The sequence below is a fragment of the Bos taurus genome, chromosome 13, assembly GCF_002263795.3.
Source record: "Bos taurus isolate L1 Dominette 01449 registration number 42190680 breed Hereford chromosome 13, ARS-UCD2.0, whole genome shotgun sequence".
NCBI classification, from domain to species: Eukaryota; Metazoa; Chordata; class Mammalia; order Artiodactyla; family Bovidae; genus Bos; species Bos taurus.
Window position 1 is genome coordinate 2,457,590 of NC_037340.1, and position 18,060 is coordinate 2,475,649.

At 41.4% G+C, this 18,060-nt stretch overlaps 1 protein-coding gene across 16 annotated transcripts in view; it reads left to right on the forward strand.

Annotated features, from left to right (window-relative positions):
- PLCB4 (phospholipase C beta 4) overlaps nucleotides 1–18,060 on the forward strand; it is a 482,400-nt gene that overhangs the window by 436,485 nt on the left and 27,855 nt on the right. For all 16 annotated transcript variants that reach the window (XM_025000312.2, XM_059892392.1, XM_025000311.2 and 13 more), the window contains 4 exons: nucleotides 1,557–1,645; nucleotides 2,390–2,540; nucleotides 8,122–8,171; nucleotides 8,309–8,374. In XM_025000312.2, the coding sequence (XP_024856080.1) occupies nucleotides 1,557–1,645; nucleotides 2,390–2,540; nucleotides 8,122–8,171; nucleotides 8,309–8,374 (356 nt within the window). The remainder of the gene's footprint in view (nucleotides 1–1,556; nucleotides 1,646–2,389; nucleotides 2,541–8,121; nucleotides 8,172–8,308; nucleotides 8,375–18,060) is intronic.

Sequence of the window (18,060 nt, forward strand, 5' to 3'; positions counted from 1 at the left end):
GCAAGGACTCCCCAAAGGACAAATACCTTTATGTATCATTCTGACTTCCAGAAACTTATCCTAAGAGCATAGGCAAAAATATACTATGACATGTTCACAGACATTCCCTGGAGTACCGTTTATAACGTCAGTGAACTGGAAGTAATGGAGTGGTCCATCAAGAAGAAGCTAGTTAGGCAAGTTATGGCCAATCAACATATGGAATATTTAGGTAGCCCTTAAAAATAATGTAGGAGACCTGTATTGCTGATATGGAAGTGTTTTTAAGATATGTGAAATTAAACAAAAAAACAGGTCTAAAAAACTATGAACCCATAAAGCAATTACCCTTCAATTAAAAATAAATAAAAATTTTTAAAGAGTAAAAAGTTCTTTGAAGAAAAATAAGGATAACGTGAGGTTTCAAGTTTGATTCAGCACATACTTTTGTGCTGAACACAGAACACACAACGCAGACAAAACGAGGGCAGAGCAGCTGAAGCAGCCCCTGCCCCCACGTCAGGCTGTGAAGGAGCTGAAATGAAGCAGAAATGTTGATGTGAACTCATTAACACTTTAAAATTTTAAAAATAGCATTTCCAGGAAAAAAAAAAAAAACTACTATGAACCCATTTGAGGTCTTTTAAAAGATAGAAAGATGTAAGAGATGGATAGCAGTTAGTTACCTGCTGGATGTGGAATGGGTGGGAGAAAAGATGTTTACTTTTTGTTTTATACATTTGAATGTTTAACCTGTGTGTATACTATTTTCCATTTTAAAAGAGAAAAAAATATAAGAAAAAATTTTTAAATCATATGAATGTAATTAGGAAGGTGATTCTGCTAGGGGAAAATTTTTTAATGTACAACTTTTAAAAGTTGTGGGTGTTGTACTGTTTTAAGGTTATAAAAATAATGATTCCTCCTATAGTACTGACAAATTATGCAAAATTACATGAGAGTCTGTTTGAAAACACTTGGAACTCTTCCAATGAAGTTACATAAAAGATGAAACTTTTGAGTGCAAGTTATAGCAGAAAAAACACTGGAGAGATATTTCTTTTTATCTACATGGAATTAAAATGGGTTTTAAAGATGCATTAGCTTCTATGTCTTATAAGACTCTGCTGGTGACCTCTACTGTGCCCCAGGTACTTATTCCCTGCACATTCACAGTGCCGCTCCTGCACTGTGAGCAGGGTGAGTGCTCTCAGTCCTAATTTGCATACAAAGAAACTGAGTCTGGGAGCGTTAGTCACCTTATTCAAAGTCCACAAGGTCAGCATCAGACCCCAAAGCCATTCACTTAGCTTGCCTGTCTCCCTGTCTGCTTTATTTGGGAGAAAATTAGAGGGAAATTAAGAAACTCATCTGGCCTTTTATTCTTGCCCTTCCTGATTTTATTTTTGCTTTCAGCAACTGACTGTGTTTTTCTAGCCTTGTTTTACATCCTAGGAAGAGGTACATAATGGAAGGCATTATGGGAGTTGGAGGTGATGAGTGGTTTATTAGCTGAATTTTCTTAGGTGTTTCAGTAAAACAGAGAATTCACAGCTCGGTGACTTTTTTCCCTGCAGATATTGTGGATGCTTTATCAGATCCAAAGAAATTTCTTTCCATTACGGAAAAGAGAGCGGATCAAATGAGAGCTATGGGCATTGAAACTGTAAGTAGCAACAGTGAGTTAAGACAGGTAGCGACAGCCAAGGAAAGATAGCTGAGTGGGGGGAAGTCGTCTGACTGATTACAAAAGTCGCAAGTTAATAGAACAAGTTCAAAAGTGGTTTTTGAAACTGAACTTTCATCTCAACAAAACCGTTTCAAAAGTCTATGAGGATGTAGCATATTTAATAAAATGTGACCCACTTCATTACTATGGCTTCACTCACATCTGGGGACCCTGGCCCCATTAGAAATGAAATGGAAACACCCATAATGCTTTTAGGAACATTTAAATATAGGATGCTTTTGTGAGACACTGAAATGCCAGTTCACCTTAATCAGTGCAGAAATAAAATTGGCATTTACTATTGTTTACTTTTTACTAGTCTTATATCCAGCCTTCAATGCCACTGTAACATTGCAGTGTTTCACTCCTTGTTTTTAAAGTTCCCCTTACTCCTCAGTTTAGAATGGAAACAGAAATCTCTGCAGTAGCTTGAAAAAAAAAGAAGGTATAGCCTGCTTATTACAAAGGAGCTGCACCTGCTTTCCTTGGCTTCCTCTTTTGGGTCAGATCTGAGGAAACCATATGTTTACTCCTGAAGCAAAGATCTAATTTAGGGAGTAAAGGCTAGAATACAGAGGAGCAGTTGATGGTACAGACTGGGTTCAGTAGAAGGGAGAATGTACAAGACATCTGACTTCTAGGTGGCATTCATTTGGGTCAGTATAAGCATTTCTGTTCCAGAGTGACATCGCCGATGTGCCCAGTGACACTTCAAAGAACGACAAGAAAGGGAAAGCCAACACAGCCAAAGCGAATGTGACCCCTCAGAGCAGCTCGGAGCTCAGGCCAACCACCACAGCTGCCCTGGGGGCTGGCCTGGAGGCCAAGAAAGGTAAGAGAGAGTTGTCTGGGCTGCTTATCTGTTCCAGCAGTTTTCGAAACTTTGATGCAGATATTTAGAACTCTTACTTTAGCCAGTTTTCATGGCTCCATAAAACTCAAGAGCAGCAGATTTTCTGTGGGTTGAACAAATTTCTCAGTTTCTCTGAGTGGTTAACAGAAAAGCAGTGTTTCATCTGCTAGATCCCCTTCACCATAGTTGAAGGGGACTGGTGGTCCCCTTCACCAGTAGACCTAGAAATGTTGAAATTTGGTACTCTTTTTGTGAGGAAAAAAAAAAGGCATTTACAGAGTGAGCTTAGCAAAGTCATTCCCTCTGTCCTGCAGGTACCACCATAAGCGTGGGCAGTAAGTTCATGAACCAGCAGAATAACAATTGTTCCTGACATTCCTAGATCCCCTTTTTGCTAATTTTGCCCCATGGGTAGATATTCAGCATCCATGATTCTTTATTTGTAAAATTATCAAATGGGCATCTGAAGGCCAATTCTCTGTGGATACCTGTAGATGTAATGGAAGAGCATAAGAGGTGGCATTACAAAGAATTACATGTTCCATGTGCTAATATGGAACTGTACTGTAGGGGAATAACTGTATTGATTATTTAAAGTTGATTTCCATTCTTATTGTTCAGGCATCCATTCTGATTGGATGGTCCCCATTCCATATGATAATTAAATATTTTAAATATCCTCCTTGACCATGAATCATTTACTAAACTCAGTTTTGTTACTTTAAGAATTTCTCTTTTTCCTAATGGTTTTCTACTCAATATAAATATCTCCCATTTATATGTGAATTCAGCATCTTTGGTGTAAGAAAGTCAAGTTGTCTGTGTACTTAAGTACACACAGTGCTGCAGTTTAAGGTAAGAAATGACAGGCTTTCCTTAACCGAAGCAGCATGGTAATTTAGCAGGAAATTCAATGTGCATTGCGCTTTGTGAAACAAATTTGGAAATGAGAGGGCACAAAAGCAGCTCAAATTGTACTCTGCAGCTGTATGTCTGTTCCTCCCTGGAAAGAACATGGAACAAGGTAATGATGCAGGATATGGGCTTTCCATCCAGCACTATCTTTCTTAACATCAGCCTCTCAGACAGAGACAGGCAGTGGAAAATGGGAGAGTTTTTGTTTAGTTAAAGTTCTTGTGTCATGCTCACCGACACAGAAAGACATTAGTGGCCTGAAAAAGCAGTGTGACCAGCTTACAGATGAGAAATGGAATATTCCCTGCCATATCAGTAAACAAAGGAAGTCACAGCCATCAGCAGTTATAGCCTCCACTGACTAGGAGCTGGTGAGCCCTGAGGGAACTCAGGAAGGAAAGAATACCTGCCATCCAGCAGCCATCAGACTGCAGCCCCGAGGAAACTCGGGATGTGGAAACACAGGACACTGGCCCCAGATAGCAGAGGTGCAGATCAAGGGAATGATTTCAGTAAGCCCAGACTCTTGCATCTTCCCATACATAGAGAAGTGCTGAATTTGTTAACTCGACATACCTGGTTTCTTTAAATAGCAGTCATCTTTTGTCATTCAGACTACCTGCCCTTTGTTGCAAAACCCCCTAGCTCCTCCCTTCGCCTACTCAGAGCAGTTTTTCAGAGCTCTCTGAAATGCTGTCTCCTGCGCTGCAGTCCTCATTTTGTCCCCAAATAAAGCCTAACTCGCAACTCAACATGTTGTGCAGATTTTTTCAACACAAAACACAGAAGTGATCCTAGTTCTAGAAGGGACCATGATTGTGTTCAGAACTGTTTCACTTCTAGTCCAAATAAGATTACACAGGAATGAGCCACTGGAAGAAGCTCTCCTTTTCCCTCCTCCCCTTGACCAACACCGTGAGTAAGAGGATCTACACACTGATTCATTTTGGCCTTTTGTTCAGGAGACTTGGGAGCCTCCTCTAAGGCACAGTGGTCGGTTCTACGAGAAATGCCTTCACACCTTCAGGAACCTCACAATGAGACAGGCTTCCACACTGTGGCCAGGTGGTGCTCATGAGGGCTGACTGCTCAGAAATGGGAGGAAGGGGGCCAGAGGAGACTCAACGATAGGATCCTAACTGAGCTGGGCCTTGAAACGCAGGTCTGACATGAGCAGGGAGAGAAGGTGGAAGAGCCCAGGCAGAGACCAAGGCCACACAGGAAGCAGCCGGGGCAAGAAAGGGGGCAGAGCGAGTCTGATTTGGAGATGGCCTAGGACCACCCAGGGATGGAGAATGACCCCCGAGGGTTTGTAAGACAGTTAGTACAGTCTTGGTGGGAACAGTCTTTAAAGAGGGAATAAGTGATATGGGCCAGTGAAGAATTAGGGTATTTATGCCTCTAATTTAACACTTAGCACATTGTATTTATATTATATATTTACTCACCTGATATTTATATAACATGATAATAACCAGAGAAAGGAGTTATTGCAGCAAGACCATACCTCTGTCATCCAGTATGTCCCTGGAACCATGCCTAGTGAAGATCTAGAGTCTCTTCTCTTAGGAAGTAAATGGCTGGTGAATGAACAAGCCAGGCTAACAGCAAGGAGAGCCTGGATGAGGCTGGACGTGCTCAGAGGGAGAGGAAGCATGGAAATCAGTCGGTGACTTGGGTGTCAGTTTTAGTGGGAAGAAGGTAACTCAGAGACTTCAAGCACAGGTCACAGAAAGAGATGGTACCATTGGGCGAAGCAGAGAACTCAAGAGGAGGAACAGTTTTGGGTAAGATGAGTCTTGTCCTGTACATCATCACATTCAAGCTGTTGGGGGTGCATCTGGGCAGAAGCACGAAACAGCAAAACTGTGGGAGGTCAGGAGGAGGGAGACGGAAGAAGGGAGAGAGAGAGGATGTGAGCTGCTTAGAAAGATAGCAGGAATGGAAACAAACAAAAAAAGAAAGATTTTTAAGAAGAATGAGTTTGGGAAGGTAATGTAGACAGTCCAGAGAAGTTAAGACTGCATAATTACTGTTGAATCAGGGATGCTTAGGTGATGAGAGTGGAAACCAGGTTAGAAAAATTGACAATTGGAGATACAAAATTTTATATAAATTTTATATAATATATAAAATGTGGAGAATGCTTGCATGTTGGTAGGAGCCAGTGAAGAGAAGGAGAGGGAAAATGCCAGAGAGGGGTGTACAGTGAAACAGGCTCTGAGGAAGAGCTGAATCGAGAGAAAGGGAGTGGTCCTGCTGCGTGAGGGAGGAAGAAAGGTGTTCTGTCTGGGCCACGAAGAAGGAGAATTGAAGACAAGTCCTACGGCAGGAAGGAAGCGTCAGGTGGCACCCGCAGCATCTGCCGTGAATGTCTGTGAGCATGACGGGCTCTGAAGCTCTTCGGGGTTCTATTAGACACACAGCCCAATAGTAGTAACTGCACCAATGCTGCTTGGTGTTCTTCTTTAAGATTAAGCAATTGAGAAAACTCGACTAGTTGATCTCCAAATTACAGTTTGAGAGAAAAGAAGTCATTTTTAATGAGCTGTGTTGATAAAAACAAAAACCGTATGTACCGAAACTTCAACTATTCAAAATCTTTGGGGCCCAGACTTTACAATTGCACCCCTACTTTCACAGCAGGGAAACCTGGAGACCTACACTGTCTGATATAGAAGCCATGGGCCACATGTGCTCTTCAGGCTTAAAACTAAAAACTTGAGTTTCTCAGGTGCCCTGGACAGTTCACAGATGGAACATATCCACTCTCACTGGAAGTCCTACTAGACAAGCTGCTCTGGGTATATAGATGGAGCCAGGCGTGTACCAGTTCCTGTTCTGTAGAGTGTGGTTTCTTCCCTAACTTCCTAAACCATTTGTAGAAACTAACATTTTTACAATGTGTCTTTCTCTAAAATAAAAAAAAAAAAAAAGCAAAACCAGGGTTGAGGGAGGTTTGTGTTTTCATGTTCTTGTTGTTGTTTAGTCACTAAGTCATCTCCAACTCTTGTGCAACCCCATGGAATGTAGCCTGCCAGGCTCCTGTGTCCATGAGATTTTCCAGGCAAGAATACTGGACTGGGTTGCCATTTCCAAACCCAGGGATCAAACCCATGTCTCCTGCATTGGCAGGTGGATTCTTTACACTGAACCACCTGGGAAGCCCTTATGGTTTCATAGGGTCCTGTTGGTCAAGATTTCATTGAACCAAGACCAAAAAACAGTCTCACCAGACTAGGTCAGACTCTTAGTTTTTGTTATATCTCTAGAGCACCTTGCGTGCCTCCCAGTTCTGTGTGTTCATTTTATAGAAGAAAGAACAGAGACCCAAAGATAGGGAGCTCTTTGCAATGCCAGGATAGGACTCCCTGGCCTGCAGTAAAGCCAGGAATTAGCTTGTGATGTCAGACCTCAGAGATCAGAGAATAGCCCCATGATCCCTTGACATCCCTACCACAAAGTGTTAGAGATCAGAAGACTGCTTTCTCTCTGCCGTGACTCTCTACTGTTCTTACCACCCTCACCCTGGATGTACACGTCTTCTTAAAATGAGTGCAACTGAAAAACAAGACCCTAGAATTTGATACCTGTCTTTCTCGAGTATCTCATACTTAGCCTTTGGGATTCTAATGGAAATCTATAGAATGCACATTCATCTTGTTTACCTAAGATGAAAACCTGCAGTCAAACAGAATGTGTTTTGGGATTCGCCTACAACTGCGGTTGCCATGACAGCATCTAGCTTAGCATCACTCCAACAACAGGATGACTTAGTGTATTACTCTAGGTGCTCATGACAGCATCCTGTTCTACAATGATCTGATTTCATTATTTTCTATATGTTAAGGCATATCTGGGCTTAGTAGCATATCACTTAAATGCTAGAATTCAATTCAGTAGTGGAAAGGGGCTGAAAAAAAATGTTAAGCTGGCAACAGTGTTGGTAGTTAGTGGACTGATAGGGTGCATCTTCAAATGCAAAGGGGAAAGCGACTATAATAGATGCTGCTGTGCCTGGTCAGATCTCCTTTATGGGACTGGTGCCCGTCCTTCAGTGGTGAGGGACACTGGCTGACTGCCAATCACAGCTGCACTTTTCTCCCTAGTGTTGCCCTCAGACCATGGGAGTTCTCTTGTCTGGAAATGCCTAGAAGGTTTTGTAAAACTTCTGACACCCTAACTGAGTGATCTGGGGTTACACAAGCTCTGTCTCCTTACCTCAAGGTAGAATAACACTGGAAGGCTATTTATGCTAACAACTTGCAGGATCAGACCAAGGCTGGATTTCAGCCAGGAAGACCCCCAGGTTTCTTCCTCGACCCTATAGTGCTTCTCTCACCCGCTAGGAGTTTCTCCTGAGAGCCCTCCCACGATAAATCATATGCACATAAACCCTCTTCTCAGTCTTTGCTTGTAGGGGACCTGATCTCAGACCAGAAAGGTTTCAGGTAAGTGTCTAGTTAATTGTCCTGTAATAGAAAACTAAGATGTTTATAGCCATAACATGTATAAAGCTGCTTCAATGTCTTTAGATGCGATTTCAAAACTGAATTTGATATGATCATTTATTCTAATTGATATGATCATTTATTCTAATTACACAGTAACTTTGTGTTTAATATAAACAGTAACTTTGTTTCAGGTATTGAACTGATCCCTCAAGTGAGGATAGAAGATTTAAAGCAGATGAAGGTAAAATTGCCTGGTCATTTCGCCAGCACTCTTTTGTTCTGTTGGTGAAATGGATGTATTTTTGTTTCTCATTAGCTTTAATCATTGTGGTAGTACTACACAAAGCTTATTTGGGATCCCGTTTGTTTTTTCCACAGGCTTACTTGAAGCATTTAAAGAAACAACAGAAAGAGCTCAGTTCTTTAAAGAAGAAACATGCAAAGGTACCGTGCTTTGTGTGTGCGAGCAGCATATGTGTGCAGCTCTGTAGGCTGGTTTGTGTGTTTTCTCCTTTAAGCTCTCTGATGAAAACCTCTCAGCCGAAACCACTGCTTGGAAACTGATGCCAGCCAACTGGGCAGCAGGACCTTCATTTTAACTGGTTAGACATGAAATTTTAAAAGATACTCCATTTGGTATTGTTTATCACTGATTTGTAATCTGCTTTTCTAATGGTTGTTTCAAAAGCATAACAAAGCTTCACCCTTTTCAAAATTGTTGAATAATATGACAAAATTGTTGAGTAATATCTATCACCTGACTATTGAAAACCAACTCATAGTGTTAGTTTCTGGGTACAAAAATTCTCTGAGTCTCTAGCAAACTGTTTGCCACACATAGTGCATCAGGAGAGATGCTGGTCAGCTCCAAACTTCTCAGCCAGGGGACCCGGAGAGAGCTCTTCTCATTTTCCCCCATTATGTAAACTCTGCTTGGTGGCCTACTTCTGAAATATTGTTGTTCCTACTTATAGGAAGAGGTCTTTGGACAGTAATCATGACCCCATGCACTGCAGCACACCAGGCTTCCCTGTCCTTTACCATCTCCTGGAGCTCACTCAAACTCATGTCCATCGAGTTGGTGATGCCATCCAACCATTTCATCCTCTGTCATCCCCTTCTCCTCCTGCCTTCAACCTTTCACAGCATCAGGTTTTTTTCTAATGATTCAGCTCTTCACATCAGGTGGTCAAAGTTATTGGAGCTTCAGCTTCAGCATCAGTCCTTCCAGTGAATATTCAGGACTGATTTCCTTTAAGATTGACTGGTTTGATATCTTTACAGTCCAAGGCACTCTCAAGAGTCTTCTCCAATACCACAGTTCAAAAGCATCACTTCTTCAGCACTCAGCCTTCTTTATGGTTCAACTCTCCTATCCATACATGACTACTAGCAAAACCATAGCTTTGACTATACAGACCTTTGTCAGCAGAGTAATGCTTTTTAGTATGCTGTCTAGGTTTGTCATAGCTTTTCTTCCAAGGAGCAAGTGTCTTTTAATTTCATGGCTGCAGTCATCATCTGCAATGATTTTGGAACCTAAGAAAATAAAGTCTGTCACTGTTTCTATTGTTTCCCCATCTATTTGCCGTGAAATGATGGAACCAGATGCCCCGATCCTAGTTTTTTGAATGTTGAGTTTTAAGTCAGCTTTTTCACTCTCCTCTTTCACTTTCATCAAGAGGCTCTTTAGTTCCTCTTCACTTTCTGCCATAAGGGTGGTATCATTTGCATATCTGAGATTATTGATATTTCTCCCTGCGATCATGATTCTAGCTTGTACTTCATCCATCCTGGCATTTCATGTGATGTACTCTGCATATAAGTTAAATAAGCAGGGTGACAATATACAGCCTTGACATATTCCTTTCCCAATTTGGAACCAGCCCGTTGTTCCATGTCCAGTTCTAACTGTTGCTTCTTGACCTGCATACAGGTTTCTCAGGAGACAGGTAAAGTGGTCTGGTATGCTCATCTCTTGAAGAATTTTCCACAGTTTGTTGTGATCCACATAGTCAAAGACTTTAGTGTAGTCAATGAAACAGAAGTAGATGTTTTTCTGTAATTCTCTTGCTTTCCCTATGATCCTATGGATGTTGTCAATTTGATCTCTGTTTCCTCTGCCTTTTCCAAATCCACCTTGAACACCTGGAGGTTCTCAGTTCACATACTGTTGAAGCCTAACTTGGAGAATTTTGGGCATTAGTTTACTAGCGTGTGAGATGAGTACAGTTGTGCGATAGTTTGAGCATTCTTTGGCATTGCCTTTCTTTGGAATCTGAATGAAAACTGACCTTTTCCAGTCCTGTGGCCACTGCTGAGTTTGCCATACTTGCTGGCATATTGAGTGCAGCAGTTTAACAGCATCATCTTTTAGGACTTGAAATAGAAATCCAAGATTTGAAAGAATCTAAGTTGCCTTCATTTGCAGAAACAACCTTGAGTTTCTTGGAGCCCCACATTATAATAGAACCAAAACTTAAAGAGATTTTCAATCTCCCTGAATCCTACCATCTAAATCTGTGTGGACTTTCTTAACAGCCTTAGTGTACATTTTTTGGAGGAAGCCTTCAAAATTCCTTAGGTCACATAATACAGCCATATTGCACAGTGCTTGCCTGTTGCTTTTCAGAATGGTTTTTGGAAGCATTCTCAGCAGGTAAATGCATTTCATGGCTTGTTTTCCATATCTTTATGTACTTCAGAAGTTTAAGTCACAAATGTATGATTATAAACATATGAATGAATTCCTTCTCCCACATTAAATACACAGGGGACCCTCTTTTCTATTCAGCCTGCTTTGCCAGTATAATTACCAAACTCAGAATTCTATAATCTTTCATATAAAACTACTATTACTAATAAGACTGAGGTTTATTTAATGCCACTTTTTTGTTACATATTTTATATACATTCTTAAATCCTTACAATGTCCCTGAAACCCGAATCATTCCATTCACATTTCAAGCATTCAAGTAATTCAGAGAAGTGAGTTCCTTGCCAAGAGCAATACAACTGGTTTATGCTAGTTATAACTGAAGTGCTTTTCATCTATTTTAACTCTCCCAAAGCCTTTGCAAATAATTATTTTCAAATAGTTAAACCTTCCTCTCTACAAACTTTCTGTAGTTTTTGAGTCTATAGTAGTTCCTTAATACTTCCCACTGTCTCATCTGAGCCAACTTTTAAGATTAAGGCTATATAGGAATATTTACTTGCCTAATATGTACTGAGGTCTACTCAGCTAACACATTTGTCTTAAAAGTGAAAAAGGAAAAACTGGTGAAGGAGGTGGGTGGATGGGGTTGAATCTGTTACCACAGGACACACTTAGTGCCTGATATCCATTTGATCCTAACACTAATTTTTCTTTCTGTCAGTACTTATCAAATGGTAAAACTAGCTAATACATATCGAGGTTTATTTAAGCATTTTTTCTTAGGTATTTTATAGCAATTATATAAAAGAGTACTTTAATTATATTAATGTATTACATTGTATCAATTAGCTTTTGCTGGGTAACAAACTATCCCCGTATGTAGTGAATTTGAAAGCAACCATTTTTTTGGCTCATAATTTTGTGGGTCAGCGGTTTGGCCTGGGTTCAGCTGGATCATTCTTCAGGTCTCACCTAAGTTCACTTCTGTCTGCTGTCACTCGGCAGATGTGGTGAGCTGGATGATTTAGCAAGACCTCTACTGAGTCCTTTCCACTCTGCTTTCTGTGGTCTCTCATCTTTAGCAGTGGTCCAGACTTGTTCATATGGCAGGGATCCCAGGATCCCAGCCTCAGCTCAGAACTGCATGGCATCACTTCTACATCCTTCTCTTGGCTACAGTGGGTCACGAGGTTGGACCAGGTTCAAGCAACGAGGACTCTACTAGGCAGGGGGAACCACAAAGTCAGATTGCAGAGGGGATTGGATACAGAGAGAGAGACCATTGTGACCCTTTTTGCAACAGTCTACCAGCCATTTGCTAGATGAGATAATTTACTTTAACAGAAACGCAGCTTGACTAAATCACCTAGCCTTTAGATGAGGGAGCCAGGATTTGGATCAAAATTCTCAGACTCCAGAGCTCAAGCTCTTCATCACTATATTGAGTTGCCTCTGAGTTTTCCAGCATTAGTCTTTATTTCCACACATCTTCTTTATGGTCCTAGTAAAAGGTTTTTGTTTGTTTGTTGAAGTACAGTTGATTTTCAATGCTATGTTAATTACTGCTGTACAGCAAAGTGATTTTGATATGTGTGTGTGTGTATTATTTTTTAAAAAATTTTCTTTTCCATTATGGTTTGTCATAGGATACTGAGAATAATTCTCTGTGTTATACAGTAAGACCTTGTTTGTAAAAGGTTTCTAAGAGCAATCATAAGTCTCCAGGGCACAAATATCTTGGCATCTTTTGGACTACTTTTTCCACAAATTATCCTTGGACCAAACCTGGAGGCTTCATAAAAAATGCATATTCTTGTGCCCCCTAGAGAATTTGTTATCATCTCCATGGAGAAGTCTAGGAAATACATTTTTAATAAACTCTTCTCCTGCTGCTGCTAAGTTGCTTCAGTTGTGTCCAACTCTGAAACCATATGGACCATAGTCCACCAGGCTCCTCTGTCTTTTGGATTCTCTTTCAAGAATATTGGAGTGAACTGTGTGCCTTCCTCCAGGGGATCTTCTCGACCCAGGGATCAAACCCGCATTTCTTATGTCTCCGGCATTGGCAGGCAGCTTCTTTACCAGTAGTGCCACCTGGGAAGCCTGAAGCTCCTTTCCTATGCACACTAAATTTTAAAAACTGTTTCTTTAGGAGTATTATTTAGCACTTTTTACTGTCCCTCAGTGGAAACCCCAGTAATGGCCTGCAAGATACACAGCTGGCCTCTGTGAAAAATGGATTTTGCCCTGTTGTTAAGCAATCGTGAGAATTAACTCGCCCAGCCTTGCTATGAAACAATATTTATATAACCCTTTCCAATAGTTGTGATGCTATCTAAGATGGAATAAAGTTTGCCACCACACTGGCTTGGCTTATAAACTGCCCAACTGAGGAGGGAAGGTGGCCTGGGCTGCGCCTTCCAACCCCAGCACCGGCCACGTGCACACGGCCGCCAGGAGCCGAGAGCAGTGCTGGGTGCAGATGCAGTGACCACAGAGCGCGCTCAGCCTTTACATATCAGCCGGAGGAGATCGCTTCTCTTCTCATAAAGGGAAGCAGAGAATGTGGTTACTTAACCAAGTCATTTAAGAAATGTACAGTCCATAAGGGAACCTATTTCCAAACTTGAAGGTTAGCTGCAGGATGCAGAAGAAATAGTGGTGTGTCAAGGAGGATTTGCCGTTTCTAAAAGAAAGCCAAAGAAATAAGTGTGAATCCCAAGCTATACACTATTGATCAGTTCAGTCAATTCAATTCAGTCGTTCAGTCATGTCTGACTCTTTGTGACCCCTTGGACTGCAGAACGCCAGGCTTCCCTGTCCATCACCAACTCCCAGAGCTTACTCAAACTCATGTCCATCAAGTTGGTGATGCCATCCAACCATCTCATCTGCTGTCATCCCCTTCTCCTCCTGCCTTCAATCTTTCCCAGCATCAGGGGCTTTTCCCTTGAGTCAGTTCTTTGCATCAGGTGGCCAAAGTGTTGGAGTTCAGCTTTAGCATCAGTCCTTCCAATGAATATTCAGGACTGATTTTCTTTAGGATGGACTGGTTGGATCTCCTTGCAGTCCAAAGGACTCTCAAGAGTTTTGTTCAACACCAAGTTCAAAAGCATCAATTCTTCAGTGCTCAGCTTTTTTCACAGTCCAACTCTCACATTCATACATAACTACTGGAAAAACCATAGCCTTGACTAGACGGACCTTTGTTGGTAAAGTAATGTCTCTGCTTTTTAATATGCTGTCTAGGTTGGTCATAGCTTTTCTTCCAAGGAGCAAGCGTCTTTTAATTTCATGGCTGCAATCACCATGTGCAGTGATTTTGGAGCCCAAAAAAAGGCTCTTCAGTTCATCTTGATACACTATCAATACTAAGTATAAAATAGATAGCTAATGAGAACCTGCTGTGTGGCTCAGGGAGCTCTGCTCAGTGCTCTGTGATGAAGGAGACCCAAACACGAAGGGATATATGTAAGTTGTGGCTGAGTCACTCTGCTGTAAGCAGAGACCACACAGCATTGTAAAGAAGCTGCATTCCAGTTAAAAAAAAGAGAGAGAGACGATATCTGCTGTTAGGATTGTGGGACGAACAGACAGGAGTAATGCCCGTTCTAGCCCTGAATGGAGTGGAGATGCCAGCAGGCCCAGTTTGGGGGAAATGGCAGTGGCCGATTGTTTTGACCCTCAATGCAGTTGGCAGTGAACCTGCTACTTGTCTCTCACTTTCTGTAACAACCTCTTCCATTTGAAATGGAAACTAAGGAAATGGTTTTTCACGTGTCCATTAGATGAGATACAGAAAGAGCAGAATGAAGGAGCCGTGATCCCACACAAACCCAGGGCTCATCAGCAAACCCAGAGCTAGGGCTGCTTTTGCTAAGACACAGGGATGATTTTCAGTTGTCACATATGGTCTAGCCCTGAGAGCAAAACATTGAAACCCAAAGTTAAATAAATATTCCCAATGATACACTGGAAGAGGAATTCCAAATCAGTGGAAGTAAAAGAAGTAAATGAAGGAAGTCGGTCCCGAATGGAAAACAAGGAGCCCTCATTCCTGTCCAGAGGGCAAGTCAGACTCAGTTCCCACCTCCGGTGCCTTGAGAGTCTGTAAGCCACCTTCATTCTCTAAAGGAGAAGCGTAGAATCAGGTCATATGTGAACCTCCTCTTCTTTAAATATTGACACTAAGACAGACTTTTTCTGAAATACCATGTAAGCTGAAAAATAAAACAGGATGCATCTTCTGGACCATCAGTTTGCAGTATCACCACAAATGAGTCAAATAAAATGCCTGAGAAAACAACTAAAATTTGACATTTCGAGAAAGCTGCTAATGGAAAATATAGTCTGTGTTAGGCAAGCAGTTTTTCTGATAATGAACACCAAGGCTGCTGTTAAACTCATCACAGGTAATTCATGATAAAAAGTCAGTAACAAACCTACAGCTCTGTCATGAAGTAGAAATGAGCAGAAACACAGCAACCACCCACAGAGACAGCCTGCTGGTCATCTCAGAGGTGCGTGCTGAGCAAACAGTTTACTCAGATGCCTCGGCATCATTTGTGGGGTGAGAATTTAAGCCTAGAGTCACAGCAGGCAAAAGAATGAATTGCAGCAGATGTTTTTCACAAAAGAAGCTGAATTTAACCTAGATGTCCATCGGCCAATGAATGGATAAGGAAGTTGTGGTACATATACACAGTGAATATTACTCAGCTATAAAAAAAGAATGCATTTGAGTCAGTTCTAATGAGGTGGATGAAACTGGAGCCTATTATACAGAGTGAAGTAAGCCAGAAAGAGAAACACCAATATAGTATATTAATGCATTTATATATATATATGGAATTTAGGAAGACAGTAATGATGACTATATGCAAGATGGCAAAAGAGACACAGATGTAAAGAACACGCTTTTGGACTCTGTGGGAGAAGGCGAGGGTGGGATAATTTGAGAGAATAGCACTGGAACATGTACATTAGCATATGTGAAACAGATCACCAGTGTAAGTTCGATGCATGAAGAGGGCACTCAAAGCCGGTACACTGGGACAACCCAGAGGGATGGGGTGGGGGGGGAGGTGGGAGGGGGGTTCACTACGGGGGAGACACATGTGCACCCATGGCTGATTCATGTCAATGTATGGCAAAAACCACTACAATATTGTAAAATAATTAGCTTCCAATTAAAATAACTTTAAAAAAAGAGAAGCTGAAACTACTCTTAACTTTGATAGAAACATATACAAGTTCTACTGAAAAGCTGCACATTTATTTCCCCAAAATGTCCTGATTAAGACTGACTTTTAAGTCAGCATATTTTAATTTTGGTACTCTTGACCTGAATGAATGACAAACTCTCTGTTCCATAGGGTCTCATAACTTAGTTAGGGACCAAAAACATAAAATCTATGATAGTTGGTGTTTATTGTTACTGTTGTTTGTTGTTTTTAGCTAAATAAGCCTAGAAATAATTTCCTGGCTCCTCTATTTTGTACAACAGGAAGCTGAGGCTTGCCCCCCATCCTTTGGTGATCAGTAATTAGGACCTTGTTCCTTTGTGAAAGGAGAAGTGATGTCTGGGAACCAGATTATCCCAAAACTTCAATCATTGCTGGCTGCTACACAGGGCACACAGGGATAGTTTTGAGCACAGAGAGAGAACTTTCCAAGGCCATTTTTTTGTCATGTGTAGTCATTGTAATCATTTTAATTCAATATGCTTCTAATTTTTTAAATTATTTCTATATACATTAGGTAACTTGCAGCTCATAACCCTGAATTATGTTGGGCAAACAGATATTGTTCAGTTTTCTAATAAAGAAATTGAGACCTGGAAAGGTTTATATATGTTGCCTCCGGGGTAATTATGAACTGAGCTGGGACTGGAATCCAAGTCCTCTTGCTGCTCTCCCATGCTATTAATTTCTTTATTCATGCAGCAAATATTTATTGTATCTATTCTGTACCCAGCATTGGGCTCTGTGCTGGCAAGAAAAGGAGACTTGTAGAGTATGTCTTATATCCGTGAATCTATCATGAATGCCTTTATGTGCATACACCCTCATTCCTGTATCTAATGGGGTTAATTAGGGCTCACCATACTACTTCCTTAAGCAGTGGTCTATGCCAGCTAATTTCCAACCCTCAAAGCCTCTTTTTTTTTCTTGTACTACACTAGAATATATAAAGAAGCAATCTTTTCCACCTGCCTTTCAGTGATATTTGCAAGAGACACAGGAATGTAGCACTTCTCAGTTCAGTTCAGTCGTTCAGTCGTGTCCGACTCTTTGCAACTCCGTGAACTGCAGCACGCCAGGCCTGCCTGTCCATTACCAACTCTTAGAGCCTACTCAAACTCGTGTCCATTGAGTCGGTGATTCCATCCAACCATCTCATCCTCTGTCACCCCCTTCTCCTCCTGCCTTCAATCTTTCCCAGCATCAGGGTCTTTTCCAATGGATCAGTTCTTCACATCAGGTAGGCAAAGTATTGGAGTTTCAGCTTCAGCATCAGTCCTCCCAGTGAATATTCAGGACTGACTTCCTTTAGGATTGACTGGTTGGATCTCCTTGCAGTCCGAGGGCCTCTCAAGAGTCTTCTCCAACACCACAGTTCAAAAGCATCAATTCTTCAATGCTCACCTTTTTTTATGGTCCAGCTCTCATGTCCATACATGAATACTGAAAAAACCATAGCTGTGACTAGACAGACCTTTGTTGGAAAAGTAATGTCTCTGCTTTTTAATACACTGTCTAGGTTGGTCATAGCTTTTCTTCCAAGGAGCAAGAGTCTTTTACCTTCATGGCTGCAGTCACCATCTGCAGTGATTTTGCAGCCCAAGAAAGTTAAATCTGTCACTGTTTCTATTGTTTCTCCATCTATTTGCCATGAAGTGATGGGACCGGATGCTATGATCTTCGTTTTCTGAATGTTGAGCTTTAAGCCAATTTTTTCACTCTCCTCTTTCACTTTCATCAAGAGGTTCTTTAGTTCCTCTTCACTTTCTGCCATAAGGATGGTGTCATCTGCATATATGAGATTACTGATATTTTTCCCAGCAATCTTGATTCCAGCTTCTGCTTCATCCAGCCCAGCATTTCTTATGATGTGCTCTCTGTATAAGTTAAATAAGAAGGATGATAATGTACAGCCTTGATGTACTCCTTTCCTGATTTGGAACCAGTCTGTTCCATGTCTGGTAGCACCTCTAGAATGTTTTATTCTAGACTTACCTGCATGTGTGCTCAGTCACTTCAGTCATGTCCAAGTCTTTGTGATCCCATGAACTGTAGCTTGCCAGGCTCCTCTGTCCATGGGATTTTCCAGGCAAGAATATAGGAGTGGATTGCCTTTCCTCCTTCAGGGGATCTTCCTGACCCAGGGATCAAACTCGTGTCTGCCTGCATCTCTTGCATTGCAGGCAGATTCTTTACCCACTGAGCCACCTAGGAAGCCCCTAGACTTT